This window comes from Eutrema salsugineum, unplaced genomic scaffold (assembly GCF_000478725.1).
Source record: "Eutrema salsugineum unplaced genomic scaffold, Eutsalg1_0 scaffold_1, whole genome shotgun sequence".
NCBI lineage: Eukaryota > Viridiplantae > Streptophyta > Magnoliopsida > Brassicales > Brassicaceae > Eutrema > Eutrema salsugineum.
This window is the reverse complement of record NW_006256909.1, coordinates 1,161,670-1,182,252: the sequence shown is the minus strand read 5'-3', so window position 1 is coordinate 1,182,252 and position 20,583 is coordinate 1,161,670. Positions and strand designations below refer to the sequence as shown.

General features: G+C 34.1%; 3 protein-coding genes across 3 annotated transcripts; 2 read left to right on the top strand and 1 right to left on the bottom strand.

Moving 5' to 3' along the window:
• Positions 1–4,582: 4,582 nt before the first annotated feature.
• LOC18030617 (CBS domain-containing protein CBSX1, chloroplastic) lies at positions 4,583–7,156 on the top strand. Its single transcript, XM_006411852.2, has 8 exons — positions 4,583–4,922; positions 5,295–5,382; positions 5,468–5,532; positions 5,629–5,677; positions 5,929–5,981; positions 6,369–6,484; positions 6,589–6,646; positions 6,743–7,156. The coding sequence occupies exons 1-8, from the start codon at positions 4,719–4,721 to the stop codon at positions 6,815–6,817; spliced, it is 708 nt and encodes a 235-aa protein (XP_006411915.1). The 5' UTR covers positions 4,583–4,718; the 3' UTR covers positions 6,818–7,156.
• Positions 7,157–8,234: 1,078 nt separating this feature from the next.
• LOC18030616 (ethylene-responsive transcription factor RAP2-10) lies at positions 8,235–9,141 on the bottom strand. Its single transcript, XM_006411851.2, has one exon. It carries the CDS (start codon positions 8,895–8,897, stop codon positions 8,301–8,303), a length of 597 nt encoding a protein of 198 aa, XP_006411914.1. The 5' UTR covers positions 8,898–9,141; the 3' UTR covers positions 8,235–8,300.
• A 7,918-nt stretch (positions 9,142–17,059) lies between these two features.
• Positions 17,060–19,697, top strand: LOC18030615 (probable beta-1,4-xylosyltransferase IRX14). Its single transcript, XM_006411850.2, has 3 exons — positions 17,060–17,941; positions 18,054–18,614; positions 19,045–19,697. Exons 1-3 carry the CDS (start codon positions 17,208–17,210, stop codon positions 19,316–19,318), a joined length of 1,569 nt encoding a protein of 522 aa, XP_006411913.1. The 5' UTR covers positions 17,060–17,207; the 3' UTR covers positions 19,319–19,697.
• Positions 19,698–20,583: the final 886 nt, after the last annotated feature.

Genomic DNA, 20,583 nt, shown 5'->3' with positions numbered 1-20,583 from the left:
TAATTTCGGCTGATTTTATTAGACCTTTATACTCCCTCGTTATACGACATATATGATATGACAAAATGTACTAAAAGAACAGGTATTATTGAATGTATATTTAAGTAAAAGGTACATTAGATACCGTAGAAGATCATGTCTACAAACTATATAGGCTTTTATTGGACGTGAAAACAAACCTATATTTTTATTTTTCTGTTTCTATAGGATATTAATACAAATTATATCCCCACAAGCCACAACGATGTCACATGTAGCTGTTAATATTGCCTAGTACATTAACCAAAACACAAATAAAGAGAATCAATGCATAGATCTACCTCAATCTAGTAGCCTATGTGTTCACATAGTGTGGACGACTAACAATAAATTCATTTTATAAAATCGTTTGCAAACAATGAATTCAATGGCTGTCAGGGAAAAAACAAGGCATTCACTTTTATCTACTCCAAATTTTAATATTTACGAATGTCATATTGATATCGATCATTTTGACAAAATAATAATGAAAATATCCGAGTTTGTCTTATAAATGATATAGAATTTTCAGCTACTTGAACTAAAATGTTGACACGTTGAGTGTCAAAGATACATCATACATGTATGAACGATTATATCTATCCAACTATTTTAGATTAAATAGCTTGAGTTTGAATGCAAATCAAGACTATTCTTGGGTAATGAGTAAATATCATGAATACTATAATCATCACTGACATAATATGAATTCAACTCTAATATCAGATACAACGTTATTATTTATTTAGGAGATAAGGATTTACAACTAAGCTCATCCAAAGGTTCTAGATATGTCTCATTTAAAAAATCGCAACCTTGGAATCGCAATCAAATACGAGATTAACGAACGTGGAAAACATCGGACGGTATCGATAGAATCTCGATTTGTGAGGTTGTCCAAATCTTATTAGGCTTTCAAGATATCCGTTATTAATCTGCTTACGCGGCATTCACGTATTCGTTCAATGTGGGGGCCATGTGAGCGACCTGATAGTGGTGGATACTCGATGTCTTCACGAGATTTTATTTTAATTTGTTTCAACGTGGCAATACACTTGTAAGTTTTTTTTTTCTTTAATATAAATGGATTCGACTCGAGCAGTGAATTAAATATGAAATATTCCACTGCAAAAGTTAATATAAAAGTGTATTTGTATATCTCTCAAAGGATAAATATAAAAGCGAGAGCAATTTTTTTTTTAATTGACAAAGCAAAAGAAGGTTGAGCTTAACAACTTCAATACTTTGCTATTCTTGTATATATTACCAATCAATCTAAAGTCTAAACTTAGCTGAACATTTTTACTGCAGTTTCACTTTTGCTGATGAATTTTCAGCACTTTGTTTCATTTTTCAGCACTGTTTCATTTCGTTGAAGGCTACTTGTTGTACTCTAAAACGAAGTATGTGTTTGTTTTCTTGTTGTTTACGTGCCTACCAAACACAACGGGCAAAAATATTGTTCTACGTAACTAATGTATAAGGAAAGTATTATATTAGCAAAGTTTCCAATGACAAATTTGAGTAATAGCAAAACCATAAAATGTTATCTAAAAATATGTCCTTAATTTAACAACAAGGAAATGTCGAAATAGGTAAAATTAATCAAGTCTTGTAGGTAAATGAAGGGTAGTATAAGAAGATAGGTTGGGGACAAATTAAAGCGTATGGTTAAATTATTGAGGAGGAGGAAAAAAATCTGAAGGAGACGACAAAAAAAGGGACAAAGGGAAACACGTTAATGTACAAATATAGTAAGGAGTCAGGAACTTAGGTACGATGTCCATACGTTTTGCGGTCCAAAGACTTTCCATTTTTGTAAATCTTTGAATTTAACCCCACTTGGCTTCCCAAACATCATTCGACACCGACGACACATACACACAACTTATTTCTTTTAATTAAGTTTTAATTTTAGTTTTAGTTATTTGTTGGTACTATATCGAAACCACACCCAATTTTTAGTACGGTCCCATTTGCAATAATTCACGTTAGTTAATGGAGGGACCAACGAATTATTCCAAACTTTCAAGTTTTCATCAATATGGGAATCGTTTCCTTTTTTCACTTTAATTTTTGCTTTAATTTTGTTTCGATGTTTCAGACAAAATAAACAAATAAGATGATGGATGATGGGTCGGGCCTAATTGAGGCTTAGGTAAGAGATGCATTATGATTCTTTCGATTTAAGTCTGAAGAAAATATCTCATTAAGGGTAGTTGACAAACCATTTAAAACGACAAATGATTAAACTACAAGAAACTGCTGTATTTCATTAAAATAGTATATTTCATATTTCTTTTAAGAGGAACAAACATGCATGTAAAATGTTATGAAAGAACGGGCGTGGAAAGAGACTTTAGTCTAACGGGTAATTAATCTAATGATTAAAGAGTTTCTGCAATCATAAACTCAAAAACTTTGAAAAATAGTTTTGAAATTTATTGTCTAGGCATCAAAAACTGAAAGACTATATGTAATATGATACTTTGTAACTTAAAAAAAAAAAAGTTACTTTGTAACTTCAAACAAAAATATGTTACTTTCTATTATTCTATATCGAGATTCTATGTGTTGCGGAATCATCCACTAGATCAATAGATTGTTCTCTGCATATAGCGACGTGGACGAACATTTTCGGACAAGTGGCTTTAGCCATCTCTGATAGGTTCAGTGTGTTGTAGTTCGACCAGTAGCGCCTTGCCAAAAAATATGATATAATGTGTCTTTTCCTGGTTTTGAAGTAGAGAAAAACAAAATGAATAAAATGTAAACTTGGTAAATTGAGTTGTTGTTGTTGTGTGTTTTTATTCTAACTTTAATATCTCCGAAAGAGATCTCATTAGAGCATCCGCAATGCAGTTTCTACAAACGTCTTTAGTAATTTTTTTGTTTAAAAAAATGAATGCAGAAGAGAAACAGACTGAAGACGTTTCTTAAATGAGGACTGGTAAAAACATTTTTTTTTGGACACGTGGCACTTTTAATATTAAACAAATAAATAAAAGATTAAAGTGAATTTCTGAGTTGCGGATGCTCTAACAACTTTGGGAAAAATATGGAAAATGCAAACAAGAACGAATAAATAACAACAAAGTGAAAGACATTATAGGCAACTTCCGTTGAGTACAATGAATGGCGTTAGTAATTCAAAGTATTGACTATTGAATCAGATTCAAAGTTTCGTTTTACACCTTTTTGGAACAAAAATTTGTTTTACACTTAACAAATAAGTATTGGTCGTTCTTACTTTTTTTCGAAATATTCATGAATAATGGAATTATAGTCAGATGATGATGACATGCGATAACAATAATTAAAACTCGAGAGAGGTTAGAATATAAATTCTGGTTCGTAGTCGTTTTATATTTAAATTAAACTGTCCAAATTCGACATATAAATTCGTTTTTAATTTTAGTGAAAAATAAGTTAACAATTCTCTAAAATTTGAAACTTTATATAATTTATAAGAATTCTTGTGTCTGGATTTTATTTGAATACATCAGAATTGTAGTTAAATTTAGATATTATTCATCATTGAATTACGCCCTCTAAATTTAATGTATGTTTCAACATCATAAGATTGATACGTATGGTAATCAATTAGTAAAAGGATTTACTTGGCGGTGAAAAACACCTACTCGCTACTACTACTGTGAATATATGTGTAAATTGACGAAAAACTAATAGAATAGCAAACAAACCAAACAAAATTATACCTCATGTTTTTCTTGGGGGTCAAGAATACATCATGTGTTTTTAAATCACAAAACTAATATAAATCTTCTATGTTTTTAAATTCTACATCAATGCATAGAATATTATCTCTTCGACAGAATTTTTCTTTCGTTTTCCTTTCGAGAAGCAAAATTAATGGATATATTCATAAAACAAAGTTAACAAACTAACACGTTTTCTAAGTTGATGTTATGATTTCTTGGGATTTTAGGGATTGGATACGTCCTAGCGGATAAGCCTTCAAACTTTGACCAATTGTTATGAGTTTCAATTACGAAAAATCGACTAATTTAAGTTATAAATATTATGGAAATTCTTATATACGTTTCCTATTTAGGGAATTGCGTTTCATTTTACGGTCATATTCAAAATGTTTATAGAAAAACCTCTCAAACTAAAAGAAAATTCTAAAGTTTCAAATACGAGTATATATTTACAGTTTAAAAATACTATTGAACTATGCTTGACAAAAATGTGACAAACAGAGAAATATCGATTAAGAATCATCATGATTTGGTTCTAAGACTATGTTCAACAGCAGATTTCTCCTTTTCAGTTTCAGGCCTCTTAAAAACCGGTGACAAAACAACGAAACAGTGATTAATTATACTTCGGATGAATGCAATTTCTCAGCATATGTGTCCGTTCTTGACACTAATCAATACCGACAAAGTTAACAAAAATGATAGCAAGCAAGAAATATAAAACTTTGTCGGTATATAGATCATAGATTTCATTTCACGGATATATACCGGTTCGGTTTACGGAATTATAAACCTGTTCGGTTTAGATGAATTTTAAAAAGATGACGAAAATAGAAGATACTAGTCACATGCTCTTCGCTTTTCCCAATACAAACAATGTTGAGTAGCGGCTAGAGCGGTGGTGACACTGCACAGATATCTCCTCCTATAATCACTTCCTCTCTACTCTTACTTCCGGCGATCTCTCTCCGACGACCAATGGACGTCGTTCTCCACGCTACTCTACCCTCCATCACGCGCCTACGCGCGTCATCCTCTGTTTCTTCGTCGTCTCTTCTTCCGCCGAGATTTCTCGCCGTCCGGCCCGGCCACCAATTCACCTTCTCTCTCAGCTCCCTTTCAAAGTCTCGGAGTCCTTCAGCTTCTTCCTCCGTCGCCACGTTGATGGCGAATTCGTCTTCGGTATGCTCCCTCACGTCTGATTTTCAGTGTCAAAAGTCAGCTATATCTATTTTGGGAAAGTTTTTGTTTCCGATTCTTTACAACAATTGAATGTATGTTAGCTTAGATCAGACCTGTTTAAGTTTCATATCTGAAGGTAGTGGTAGAATTTGAAGAAGCAAAGTCGATTTGAGTGGTGAAATTATGGCCCAATTCCTGAATTGGTTTGTTTCACTTGCATGACCGGAGATTTTGTGAACATGAGCACTCCCTGATTCGAAAAATCGATCACTCTTGTTTTGAGATTTCCTGAATTTTGGGTTTGATCCTCGAATTATGTTGACTTAAGTGTTGTGCAAGTAACTAGGGGATCTATTTTGAGTGTTACTGTAGCCAAGAAATGGAGTGTACACTGTTGGTGAGTTCATGACTAAGAAGGAGCACTTGCACGTAGTGAAACCAACAACCACTGTCGATGAAGGTAGGTCTTTCTCATTCTCTAAAGTCCATCAGGTTGCTTGAAAAACGTTACTTTTTTTTTATCTCTGTTTTTCCCTTGTCTACAGCTCTGGAGATCCTTGTGGAGAACAGAATCACAGGATTTCCTGTGATAGACCAAGACTGGAAATTGGTTAGTATCCACTTCAGGTCTTAAGTTTGGAAACCTACTCATGAGAATAGGTCAGTTTTGTTGGATGCTTAATGAGGGAATCTTTGTTGCCTGCAGGTTGGGCTTGTTTCTGATTATGACTTGTTGGCTTTGGACTCCATATCTGGTAAAATGGGCCACTTAATGTTTTTGGTTTCTTTTGCTTTCAAGATATTTTACTTCAGGTATTCCCTTTTGAAGTGGAGAAAGAAGAAAGCTACTTGATCACATGGTGACATAAAACCAGAAATATATCAAATCTCATGATGACCTTGTGTCTCATTCGTGGCGAGATAGCACGCTCAAATGTGAAATGATCAAAAAGCTTCTTCTCTCACCCCTGAAATCTCATTTGCTTGTTTCTTGCTTGTCTACTAGGTAGTGGAAGAACAGAAAATTCCATGTTCCCTGAGGTTGACAGCACCTGGAAAGTATGTGGCCCTCTCTTAATTTTCCTATTAACATTTGAACCTGAATTGCTTTTCAAAACACTCAATTCATATTCTTTTTTCTCACTGTGCTCTTTTGCCTAGTTCACATTATCAGCAGTAGTTAGTGTGAAATGAACTTTACAATAAGCTTGTTTTGATTGACGCATTTACCACATAATTTCAGCTAATTGTATTCAGTTCAGTTCCCTTTACAAAGTTATGCTAATGTTACATTCAGTTCCCTAGTTTGAGAATTTGAGTAGACGGAATTCTGTGCAAATGGATTCAATTTTGACATGATTAACGTTCTCATATGAATTGTTTCTGTAATTCTCTTGTTTTCGTGTCGTGTATAGTAGCATATTGATCCGATAAAAACATCTGCAGACTTTCAATGCAGTGCAAAAGCTACTCAGCAAAACCAATGGGAAGCTTGTTGGAGATTTAATGACACCAGCTCCACTAGTTGTTGAAGAAAAAACCAACCTTGAAGATGCTGCTAAGTTATTGTCTTACCTTTATTTTCAGTGCCTCACTTACTTTCTTCTCTCTTATCTAATTTTACATTCTTCTCTAACTTAAATCTTGTTGTTCTGTTTATCACTAGAATATTGCTCGAGACAAAGTATCGCCGGCTCCCTGTGGTAGATTCTCATGGCAAATTGGTAAGAGAGATTTTACCATTGACAAATCTCAAACTTAATTTGATATACACTATCCTATTCGCATCGCTTATACTTTTATATTGCCTGACAAAAAAGGTCGGTATTATCACAAGAGGAAACGTGGTTAGAGCAGCACTTCAAATAAAGCGCACTGGTGATAGGAACGTATGAGTAATAGATCAAAACCAAACAAGGAAAATAGCTTTACAGAGGAAAGCAATGATCAAACATTCTCAATTGAATAAAAGTGAGAGACCTAGTATTCGACATTGTACCATGTATCAGAATAAGAGCCATAACTTATATTACAAGAGTGTGCCTCGAAGTGAAGATTAGTAAACTCTAGAAGCATCAAAGATCTTGATAGCAGACGCAAGCAATTCAGCTTTTGTTGAACTCTAGTAGGTGGTAAGTGCACTACTTACATTCTTTTTCTGCAGAGAATCAGCTTCTCGTTTGTTTGATAGGTTAGGTTATCAGATATGCTTTGGGTATTTGATTCTCATCCAATCATGCTTTCGAAATTCTATTTCTTTTATAAAAGTACAAATTTTTTCCATACTTTCTACATTTGGTTAACCACCAAAGTAACAACCTTTTATTAAGGTATTTAATTAATTTTGGTTGAACCAAAATTATCTTTCCCTTACCTTCTTGGTTTCGTCCGTACAAACGCATATGCGCTTCGTTTTCCGTTGAGCAACATTTTCGAAGTTTGGACTTTCTTTTGGAGGCTGCAGAGATACAGTTGTGATCAATATTTTCCGTATGATATACCCAATTGATTTAAAAGAACAGAAAAAAAAAAGAGAGTTGCAGAACAAAGGAGTTAGTTGCGAGGTCATGCTCATCATTAGCTGTCTAAGGAAACTGCAGAAGAATCAAACTTTTGTAGTGGTGATCTCATAAAAGAAAACTCACCGTTGGATCTAAATTTTAACTGATTAGAAAGAAAAGAAAAAAACGGATTTGATAATGAGTTTTTTGGCTTGCTGTCATCGTCGACCCACGAAAAAAGAAAAAATTATAGAACAGGAGAAAATAATAAAAATGGCAAAAGGGCTTTAGTAGTTACGATAATAGAGATAGAGAGAGAGCTTTAGTTGTTAAGATCGGACAAGTAAAGACCCACTTACCATATTTGTTTTGTAGGACACTCTCTGTCTCTCCATCTCTCAAGTCTCAAACTCATCAGAACACTCACATCTATAAACCTAAGTCTTCTGCTTCTGCTGCTATTCACTCGCCACCGTGTCTCCATCCAGATTTTATCCATAATATCCCAACTTATACTAACTGTACTTGATCCCAAACTGAATTTAATTTCTATATTAAAGTACATTAAATAAACCAAAGACCAACTCATATGCTTTTGATCTTTTCGTTAACAAACTGAAAATTCCAAAAAATTGAGGGTTTTGTTGAACACAACCAAACATTGAACACTTTAATTTTGAGTAGGAGAGAACTATTCATATCATTGCACTACTAGTAAATTGGTAATCACAAACTCACGGAGGAGGTGCATGTTAGCAACCGCCGCGCATCATAAAGACAAACAATCTCTAAATCTTCCTTCTTCTACAACTTTTTTTTTTTTTTTCGGAGGAGAACGAAAGTAAGAAACTGAAAACAAAAAGCTGTTTCCTTTTCCCTAATCGTCCTCTGAAGTTTCCGGGTCGGGTAATTTGTTCAAATCGACCGGTTCCCATGACCCGTTACACCTCTTAAACCCTTCTTCATTACTACTACACTCGACATGATCATCATTAAGACGATAATCACTATGATCATCATCCACGTGATCATGATTACCACGTTGTTGATGATGATGATGATGATGATGACGACGATTCCCTCCCGCCGCTTCTAACGCATCCACCTGCGCTCCAACCTCCGCCGCTCTTCTCCTTATGTACGCCGCCGACATATCCCCACCACCGTTTCCTCCGCCGCCTCCCGCCACCGTAACACCGGCTAAAAGCTCCGGGAAGTTAAGCCTAGCCGAAGGACCACGTAGATAGAAAACCGCCGTGTCGTAAGCCCTCGCCGCCGCCTCAGGGGTGGAGTAAGAGCCAAGCCAGATCCTTGACCGTTTATTAGGCTCTCTTATCTCCGCCACCCACTTTCCCCACTTCCTCATCCTTATCCCTTTATACGGTTTCTCTCTCTTCCTCGTCGTTGCCGCCGCCGCCGCAACCGTAACCGTCGGAGTAGGAGCAACCGCCGCCACGTCAGTCGCTGTCTCCATATGGGTTTTCGCCGGAGATTACGATAATCCACGAAAGAACCAACCTTTTTCCCGATCTAGAGAATTTTAATCAGCGGAAAGATTTAGAGGCTGAAGAAGGAGAAGAAGATGTGAAATTGACGGCGAAGCGATTACATGCGGAGGGGAGATTTATGAACACGTGGGCCAAGAAGAGATGAGACGAACACGAAACCGCAAAAGAAGAGTTCAAAAATTCACCGACACTAATCTCTTAATAACTTTCGCATATATATTTTCTATTTTCGTTTTCTCTCTCCCTATATATATTCTAAGACAGAGACAACAATCTCATCTTCCCTGACAATAATATATACACATTTAGTTATATCGTATTTATTCTATTTATTTTGGCCGGAATTAAAATATTCATAGGACAATATATAATACTCATGCACCTTATTTTAATATAGCTCGTCGGTTCTTTTGCATTGGCCGGTTATAAGATTAATTTCGAAATATCAGCGTTATCATCATTGCCAGATTTTTCAGTCTAATTTTTATCCTCATAGATGTATCAACAGATTGTTGTAAGTTGTAATAAAAAAATTACCCTTTCTCAAAAAAAAAAAAAAAGATGAATTATACCGCATACAGTTGCTTAAACCCAACTACTATGTGGAAATGTATCGTTTTATTTTAGCATTACCATATTGTCCTACAGTGTAAATCCGTGATATACCGATCTCTTTCCATTATTTTATATTGCTTTTACACATGTGTGACAATGTCCAGTATATCAGGTATTTGTAGAAAACAAATTTTTTGTCCTATGAATAAGAAGTCTTAATATCTCTTGTCAATTAGTTTTTAACTTTTAAATGAACTTACGCTATACAATTCTATCATAGGCACAATCTGAGTTATATATTGGTCTATGTATATATACGTGTAGACGGTGTAGTTGAAATTGTCAAGTCGTCAACAAATTGAGAAATGCTTATATTAATTGAAATACAAGTAAGCAGAGGATATTTATTGATTGCATGGAATGGGAATAGTATTGACGTAGGGAAGTGGGTCGCTGTTGTGGAATTTGGGAAACAATAATAAATGGTTTTTAATTTAATTAGTTTAGCTTTTAAAAATTATACAGAAATGTTCAAGCAAATAATACGATTAATTTACCTTATTTATTGTTTGTTGCATTAAAATATTTAATAGGGAAGAGGCGGTAGTGACACGCGTGTCTCCTTCTGTTCTGGGGACAAGTTAGTGGGATTTCTGAGGTGTTTTGTCTTTTCTTATTTCCTAGTATGATATTTCTTCTTTTTCTTTTTTTTACTACTAATTGTATTCTCTCATTTTCTTATGTCAACCAGTTGATACATTTTTATTTTTTCAAATAATAGTAATATCTCACTTTTTGTTTTTAATATGTATTTTTCACATTATTACATTATCACCACAAATAAATATAACTCAAAATTTGCTTGTGGATTATAAGAATAAATTTGATGATAAGAGAAGTAGGATATATTTTATTTAGAAAGCAAAAATATTTAATCTTTGGAGTTATTTATTAGCATTATTCATTTATCAACACTAATAGTCTAGTATGGAGTGTTTACCATGCATTAACATTAATTACTAAAATATTGAGAATGTATGAGTAGTTTAAAATTATAGCGATAAAAATTCAACGTTGAAAATGATTATATATAAACACTGCAATTTAAAATGCCATATTAAAACGAAGCTCAGGTGTTTTAAGAAATTCAAGCAATTTATGTAGATGTAGTCTTAAAATTATAACATAGTTTCTACATTTTTACCAAATAATAGTTTTCTAAAAAGAAATTATCATATTCCATCCGTTTCACAAAGAGTGTTATTCTGGTATTTTTCACACTTATTAAGAAAACTATTAAAAATACTACTTTATCCTTTATTAATGCATTAAATAACTTTTTTCTCTAATTAATACATTAAATCAATATGAACAAAACTGGAATATTGTTTAAAATTCTGCATTGAAAATATAAAACGACACTCTTTCTTTATGAAACAAAAATAAAACTTTAAAACGATTTAAAATGTAACTAATAAATAGTAACTTAAAAAGGATAAATACATTGATGTAAGAATATAAAGTCTCTTAAGATCTAGCTACAGATTTAAAATGTAAAGATCGAAATGGTTTTATCCCCGACAATAATTGTAGATGTTGTACACTTGTACTCAATTCATAACACTATTTTCACACACATCTTTTTTTTGTTACGATATGAAAACTTACTAAACTTTCCAAATTTTATAAAATATTGAATATGATTAAATATCGAAACTTTGTGTGGTGATAGGTGATCCAACCTAAAGCGTTAATTAGTTCAACTGAAGACGTCGTAATCGGACTTCCAATTGTGAGCATTTTCTAAATAACTGCAAACAACAAATGTCATTAGTTGCAATAAACTCTCCAAAGTTTTGTTATAAAAATAGACGATATATAGAGATATAAAATAATTTCTTCAAAAAATATATACAATTTTAAACATCAAAAATTTGTAAAAAGTTTAGGTCGGTGGTCGGTGGACATTGGTATGGCGTTGGAATATGGCGTTGGAAATAGACGTTCCATCCACGCAATAACGATGTACTTATATGTTCCGATAGTGCCCTTCTAAACATCGTTCTTCACACGGGGATTTAAGGCCACAAGTGTAATTCCGAGTCGATATTTATTTACACTTTAACATTGTATTTGGAAGGCTAATTTTGTGATAATCTCAAAAGGAAACTAATTATTTGGACACACTGAAATGCCTTTGGAGTCTAATGCTTGAGCCACACCACCCATTAAGAATAACTATGTATTAAGCTGATTCTGTTTTTATGCCTGATTATTATAGCATCAAACTAAACAAAAATATTCTAGAGTCTTAATTCATATTTTTAGGAACTTGAATGCGTTGTAGATCGACTGTTCTATTGGAATCATGTGTGTTTGCGTTTTAGATTATTTATTAATATATTATGATAGCCTTCTTTTTCTTTTTGTCAAATTTTATTGTTATCAATGCTTATTACAATAGTTTTTTTTTTGTGTAAACAACCTATTATAATAGTTCATTATTAATACAGTATATTTTAGATGGTTAAATCAATAAATGAAAATACATTTCTTTCATGCAGGTATAGTTAATTTCTTAGTATGATTAATGCAATTTTGTAATGACAAAATCTTATAATTTCGTTTAAATATATATACGGGTTTCAAATCAAATATGTGGATCTGGTTTAAACGCAGAATTTCTATTTATTTTGTCATCAAACGCATATTAATTTAAAAATCAGAAATTCTGAAAACAAATTGAGTTTTCTCTGTTTCAATATTTTAAAGCAAAGTTTCCTCCATATATAATTTGTTTAGCCTGTAGAAAAAAAAAATAATTTGTTTAGCCAATACGTCACCAAAAGCGTTTTACGTGTGGGTATGTCATAGGATAGCTTGGATTCCTATCCAGAAAATCCAATAATAAGAAAGTAATTCATACGGAAAAAAATTTAAATAACAGACGTACGCGTAGGTCCATGTTGTACGTTAATAATATGTGACCGACATTGAGGTCATGACAAACGTAAATCGTATGGTTTTAGTTTGGATATATAAAGCCATTATGTACACCACAAGATCTTACTTTTGCTAGTATTATTTTCATAACACTGACAAAAGTATCCAACGCATGTTATTACAAATTATTTTTAGTAGGATGACTATTTCTCTAGTAAAAAAAAATTCGGATCCCTCATGTATACATAACTTTTTAGATTCATAACAATTTGTTGATGATAGTTTTTGTTGCGATTTAAGAAAAAAGTGTCTTATTGTTCAAACGGAACTTGAATTCGGATCGGAGAACGCTAGAAACCTTATGAACTACTTATATTATAAACTAAATAACCAATGCATGATATTATTATACAAAAATGATGTAGTCTTTAAGTTAGCAAAAAAAAAAATATATATATATATAGTCTTTTCTTTAACACTTATAGTTATCGAAGATAAGAGAATATTATTCTTTACTCCTTTTATTTTTCTATTATATTCTGTTTCACGTCTTACACTTGAGTTTTTATCATATGTATATAATTAATATTTTGTAAAGATGTATAAATTTACTTTTATATATAACTGTTTTATTTTCATTTTCTGGAAGAATTATTTTATTTATATATAGTTTACTTCTCTATGACAGTATTCTTTCCCAACTTAATATAAACACGAAGTTCTCTCTTTCTCGTAACGATCGATGAGTTTTGCAAACTTTACATACTTCTATATATTTATATATCAAAATATACATCCTATTTTTTTTTTCAAAATATCATACATTGGATAGTACTATTAATGAAAAATAAATTATGAGAAAAGATAGATATTTACATATAAACTAGTAAACTACTTTTAGAATTGTAAATGAAATTAAAAAATATATATATCATCTAAAAAAAGATAATCTAAAAATGGAACCGAAACGTAAAAAAGAACTACATTATATTAGTTTTAGGGGTTGTTTATATTATTAAAGAAAAGGAGAGACCTTGTCACTGATAATCCAGCTTTTCTGTCTGTGCTTATTAAACTATCCCTCTTACTATTCTACAATTTATAGATTAGTGTCTTTTATTTTATCATTTATAATTTGCCACTTGTTACTAGTTTAGTGCCAGAAAGAGATGATGCATGACATTTCTTATACTATATTATCATCTCAAATGACTGTTGTGTCTCTTTTTTTGCCCTCGTTTCTTTCATTTAAACAAAAATCAATTTCTCCTGTTTTCGAGGATATAGCCACCAATCATATCTTATACTCCACAACTTAATTAAGAATTTGTGTCCGGTTAGTAATAATTATAATTATAGCTAGAGATTTTATGTATAACTTGATTGGGTTGGCGTAGCATCCGACTACTTCAGAACTAAAGAAAAGTTTTCACATCATTGTCATTTTCTTAGTTTAATTAATATTTCGATATCATTTTCATATAATTATTTTGGATGCTTGTGAATAGTCAATTTTGTTTTCATATCCTAATTCTTCTTAGAATTAAGCCTATATCTTAACTAATAATGCAATAGGGATTAGCTGTGAACTGGTTGGCACATGAACATGCCAATTACCCCAAATTAAAAACTTTATTTTATCTTTTGGGAGGACATATATACAACAGAAGCAAACCCTTCAACCGATAAGGGACCACAGACATTTTTAGTTTACGTACCTTATTGATCTTCACAATTTAATAATATATATATATATATGTGGATCCATAATTTTACAGTGATGTAATTAGAAAGTTAATAGGACACTTGTGCATTTTATTCTCTCGAGTTCGATTCATTTTCTGGAAGCTGTATGCTATATACTCACATGTGTATGCATTAATTTCCATCGACATACACGATGAAATTGAATAAAATTGATATTTCATTTTACCGAACGAGATGTTATGAACCCAAAAGCTTGCAAATATTTTTAAAAAGTAATTCATTTTGATCAGTTTTGTTAGATAGATGCGTCGGTCGCAGTATACGCCAAGCCGTGGAAAAGGTAAAATCTATACGATTTTCATACACTGCTCCTACTGAGTGAGTGTCTCACGATCATCCTTAATATACATTTTTATACTCATGCTTTTTTACTCTGAGAGAGTTTAGCGTTTATAATATTGTAATCAAATTGTATAAGCAAAGTGACGTATAATACTGTAATCTGTTTCCAAAAAAAAAAAAGTTCAATAATCCTAATTAGTGATCTATGGAGCACAAAGCACAGTGACTTTATTAAAGTCGAAAGAGGAAAACATATTATGTGAAGGGTAAAGACGTCATAAAACTGTAACAAGAGTGCACCTGAAGGTCAAAGGCACATGTAAAATTTAATATGACTCGTGGGAGGTGTAATTTTAATGTTTTTTTCTAAGGAGTTGTATGTTTTACAATTATTGGAGCTGCAATTGTCAAAGATCGTAGGTAAAGTACATTTATATTGTCCAAAATCTGGTTATTCGGCGTTTCACTAGTTAACTTATTACATGCGACAACTGCATTATTGAAATTCAATTATTGACTTTTTATACACCTGCATCGTATATTTCTCTATAAGTATGAAACTCTATGCCACCTCTACCTTGAATTTCTAAATAAATTTATCTTAATGTCCCTAAGAAGGCATATGGTAAAATAATATTATCTTTTTATTTATTTATATAATTAGGGACATTGCAAAACTGGACTAAAAATCAACTCAACTTTTTCATTTTGTAAAAAGTTTAAGTTAGCTTTGGTTTTATTTCTAAAAACTTTCTCGAGAATCATGTTCAGTCGATGATATCTACTGTATATAGCAAATCGTGGATTTATTCATTGAACCACATAGCAAATCGGGTTATTACAAGGAAATATCTTTACTTATACTTAGTTAAAAATATTTGCATATCAATATTATTTAGTGATTATAGATTATGAACTAACTCTACAATCACCACAAAAATAGATATATAAAAATTAAAAGGCTTACAAGGCTTATCTTTTTCATATAGGATTCAAACCGAATGATCATGAAATTATGTTGATACTTCCACACATTATGGATGATGTAAAAAACATCTCGTCCCGAGAGAATCTTTAAAATTACCACTGCATATCTTTCAATTTTTTTTTTTTTTTTGGTGAACCATAACTTTCAATTTGTCTATGACCATCAAATAAGATGTGAATAATCCGTTCTCTTCTCTTTGAAACAAATAACCTTTCTGTCGGTGCTCGAAAAAACTTTATCATCTCCATATTACCAAGTTAATAATTGTATATGAGGAGCTACTGAACTTAATCACTTTCGGCCGTTATTCTTCAGTTTTCTGACAAATCTATCATACATGTTGGCCCAATATGAACAAATCGAGAATGTTAATGGACCTATCACGAGGTCATGTTTTCTCTAACAATTATGAATCCCGATACCAACTCTGGCCCAGTGAACTTAAAAGGTATGTTCAGCATGACATTTTAGCTTACTGAATTTGTATTAGTATTGTTATTGTATCATTATTCAATTTAAACTAGATAGAGTGCGTGTAAGAGTTATTGGCAAGAAAAAAAATACAATTTGTAAGAGGCTTTTTGTAGCTTAGACTCATTAGTAGTAGCAACACAAATGTGAGACATGAGAACTGCAAGTGACAACAGTAGAAAACTAAGTATTTTGGATTTCTTACAAACTATCAAGTATAGACAAAACTTGACAACAGAAGTTAAATAAAGTCAAGAGAAGCATTCAGATAACAAATCGTCCTCCCTCTTATCACTTATAACTCATTGACTATGATGTACAAATTCTTAGCAATCACTAATGTTCTGTGTTTGAGTTGGTATATGCATCGTCAAAAATTCATGATTTATAGGTTGAGCATTGTCTAGACTAGAGTTTACGCTTCTAGGTTACAACTCTAGATTGCTAATGAACAAATAATAAAGAGATATTTAAGCATATAGAAATATGTACAAGCAATAATTGTCACCGGTTAGACAATTTGGTGGCGCAGAGTTGTCAATGTTTATGCTTTGTGTGCAAGTGAAAACGAACCGATATTAATCTCTAAAACTTCCCCACCAAGCCGGTTTAATTATTGCCTTCACACATCCAAACAAACCGAGATCAATTTACATACCAAAATCCTCCAAACTGTGTCATTGACTCTTGTTCGGCCGGACCAAACTGTCATGTCGTTATTATGGGCCTTTCCTAATGGCCCGATATAGAAACCGTAATCAATCATTTGGTTAGTTTTTCCCAAATTCGTGTACATCCCTCGGTAATCACCTTTTTAATAGTCATTAACTAAAATGATATACATTTGCGAAAAAAACAAAGCATTTAAGTGTTTAGGATGTTAATAATCTTTATACCCGAAATTGCGACAAATTATTACCAAATACAAATTTTGACTTGAATAGAAATAGAGACATACTTGGGCAAAGAAAGTAAAAAAAAGACCCAAATTTTACTCAATTTTAGGGGGGTAATGAGGTTCTGGTCACCCAATATACAAACGCCACGTGTACATGGTTGTCGTTTTCTTCAGCTTTGTTTGAGCTTCGATGGCGTTGTATCGAAGCATCAGATGGTATGGTGGGAGCAAGAAAGGAAAGCGATAATCGAACTGATTAAGGTCGTGAAATCGAAGTAATCTCGTTGTTAATCAGATCTTTTGATAAGGAGGAAAGGGAAGCTGCAAAGGAGGAAGAAGAAGAAAGAGCCAAAGAGGTCAACGAAAGAGGATATGAAGCTCTCTGCGTTGCATCAGAGCTACTTAAATCGCCGGAATAACAGCTTCAGATCTCCGGCGGCGCTAGAATCTTCCGTCGAAGGCTCCGGGAAGTCTCTAGCTGCCGTGTTTTGGCTGGTTTTGCACTGTCTTTGCTGCTTGATAAGCCTAGTCCTCGGGTTTCGATTCTCCAGATTGGTCTTCTTCTTCCTCTTCTCTACTTCCTCCACAAACCTCTACTCTGCTCCGTTTCGACCCGACTTACCTCTCAAGCACCTCGATGTCCGCACAATCGGCCGTAATCTGGATCCCCCGCCGGTAATCGGAGCGAACACGACGGCGACGAGGAGCTCGCGTGTCGTCGTCGGGAGACACGGGATCCGGATCCGGCCATGGCCGCATCCGAATCCGGTAGAGGTGATGAAAGCGCATCAGATAATCGAGAGGGTGCAGAGAGAGCAGAAGACGATCTTCGGGATGAAAAGAAGCAAGACGGTAATCGCCGTGACGCCGACTTACGTGAGGACTTTTCAGGCGCTGCATTTGACCGGCGTGATGCACTCGTTGATGCTTGTCCCTTACGATCTGGTTTGGATCGTGGTTGAAGCTGGTGGTGCTACTAATGAGACTGGTTCCATCATCGCCAAGTCTGGGCTCAGGGCGATTCACGTTGGGTTTAACCAGAGAATGCCTAATACTTGGGAGGATCGCAGCAAATTAGAGGTCTTGATGAGACTTCAAGCGTTGAGGCAAGTCTGAAAAAAATCCCTTTTTTGCTTTGTTGATTTTGGTGGTATGTAAATTTGGAATCTTTTTGTGAATGTTGAGCGGAAAGTGATGTTCTTGTTTTGGTGTGATCAGAGTTGTGAGGGAAGAGAAGCTTGATGGGGTTGTGATGTTTGCGGATGATAGTAACATGCATAGTATGGAGTTCTTTGATGAAATCCAGAGTGTCAAGTGGTTTGGTGCTGTTTCTGTTGGAATATTGGCTCATTCTGGAAACGCAGAAGAGATGGTTATGTCGATGGATAGGAGAAAAGAGATGGAGGAGGAGAACTCTTCATTACCAGTACAAGGTCCTGCGTGTAACTCAACTGATAAGCTGATTGGTTGGCACATTTTCAATACATTGCCATATGCGGGGAAGAGTGCGGTTTATATAGATGATGTTGCTGCGGTTTTGCCCCAAAAGCTAGAGTGGTCTGGGTTTGTGCTGAACTCGAGATTGCTTTGGGAGGAAGCTGAGAACAAGCCAGATTGGGTTAAGGACTTTGGGTCGTTGAATGAGAATGAAGGTGTGGAAAGTCCTTTGTCCCTGTTGAATGATCCTTCAATGGTGGAGCCTCTTGGAAGCTGTGGAAGACAGGTTCTGCTATGGTGGCTTCGTGTTGAAGCACGCGCTGATAGCAAATTCCCTCCCGGGTATGCCTTTTTACTCCTTCCAAAACCAAACGGTATACTGATTGTCATCAAATATGTTAGTTAGGAGTGAGAAAACCATAGTGTTATCGACCATTTTGTGCGAGGCTGGTCCAGTTTCATCCTAGTTGATAATATATCCGTCTTTGGATAAGTGTCTCATGTTGAATTGGCTTGTGCATTCCTTTGTTGAGTCATAAAGCTTAGATACTGTTGTTACTGATCAGTTATTGGAAAGTCTCTAGTTCTTATATAGAATGAGTCTATAGTATACTCTTGTTCTTAAGTCGGAACAACCTAAAGACTAAAACACTATAAAAAAGTGTTTGTGTTTAATGAGAAGATCTCTTGGTATCATGTTGCCTAAATGATTTTGATGTTTGATTCTGTTTCTCTCTTTTTTTTTTTTTTTTTTCTTGTTCTCTGATTACAGATGGATAATTGATCCTCCATTAGAGATCACAGTGGCGGCTAAACGCACTCCATGGCCAGATGTTCCTCCTGAGCCACCTACCAAAAAGAAAGAACAAATATTGCCATTACCCCTACGCAGCAACGTCGTGGTAATACCGAAGCAGCAACAGCAACATTCAAGCAAAATCCGAAAACCGAAACGAAGAAGTAAGAGAAATAAACACGAACCTAAACCAACCGATACAACAACACAAGTTTCTTCATCTTCGTCTAAGCATCAAGAGAGAAACTGATAAAGATTAGAGATGAAGAAGATCCATTCTACTATTATTCATTTGTTGCCAAAGTTTTTAGAGAAATCTCAGAGATCATCTTCTCCTCCAGATACCGCAAATATTACTGACTAACGGAGAGAGGAAAAAAATTACGGGGAAAATTAGATTATGATGATGGAGCTCCCAACAAAGGTATACGGGTTTTTCAGGGAATGATGATCATTCGTTTTTTTCAATATTGTTTTCTTTTTGGGTCTTATAAAAAACTTATCTTTATTAGTAACAAAGATTGTTTGTTTCAATGTTCTTGAGGTTACCAAAAACATTGTAGAAACAAAACTTTGGTTGTATAGTTTTGTAAGCATATTTCTCAAATGATTTCTGTTTTCTCCACAATGAATCCCATAATCTTCCCAATTCCCATGGACCCAAAACTCCGAAGCCTCATTTCTACTTTTATTTGATTATACAAACCTTTGCAAGTTCATCTTTTAGATAAATTCCCTTCTTATGGAAGAGTTTTTTCCTCTCTCTCTTCTCTTATCCTTATCTTCAGAGAGAGAGAGTTTTTCTCTTCAATTTTGCAGTAAATTCCGATTATAATCGGATCTATCTTCCGGTTTACGGATAATAATTCCGACTTGATCAGATCTATGTTTATCCGAAGCTTTTGAAATCCTTTGTTATCTTTGTTGATTCCATTTTTCAAGCTTTCTCACTATTCCTTAGAGAAGTGATGAATTCTATTGAATTAGTGGAATCAAAGTTCTTTATGCTTTTGCAAAGGTTTTCTAGCTTATCGGATCTTTTCGGCTTAGTCCGGACTTCTCTCTTCTGCAGATCTGTTACGCTTTAGTATGAAGCGGCAAGGTACGGGTCCTGTGATGATGGTGAAAAGCTTCTTCTCCAAAGTTGGTATTGTCCTCTATGGCTGGAAGTTATAACTCCCCCAATACCCTAATTGAAGAGCCTTCGTTAAGGCAGAGAGTGAGGTCATGAAGTAGAGATGATCGAAACTTAATTTATGGAGGTGAAGAGATTTCAACCAATCGGGATCATGTTTAATTGATGCAGAATGAGAGTAAAAGTGATACATCAGTGCGCGAGGAAAACACACCATGATAAGCCCAAATTTGACGGTGAAAATGGTCGTCGGAAGTGATAAACGGCGGCGAATCGGAGACAGCAGCGGTGGAATCCATCGATTGAATTTCTGAGATTCTTCCTCATAAGCCACGTGGTTCTGGTTTTCTTCTCAATCGAACACGTGTTGTTAATCGTGT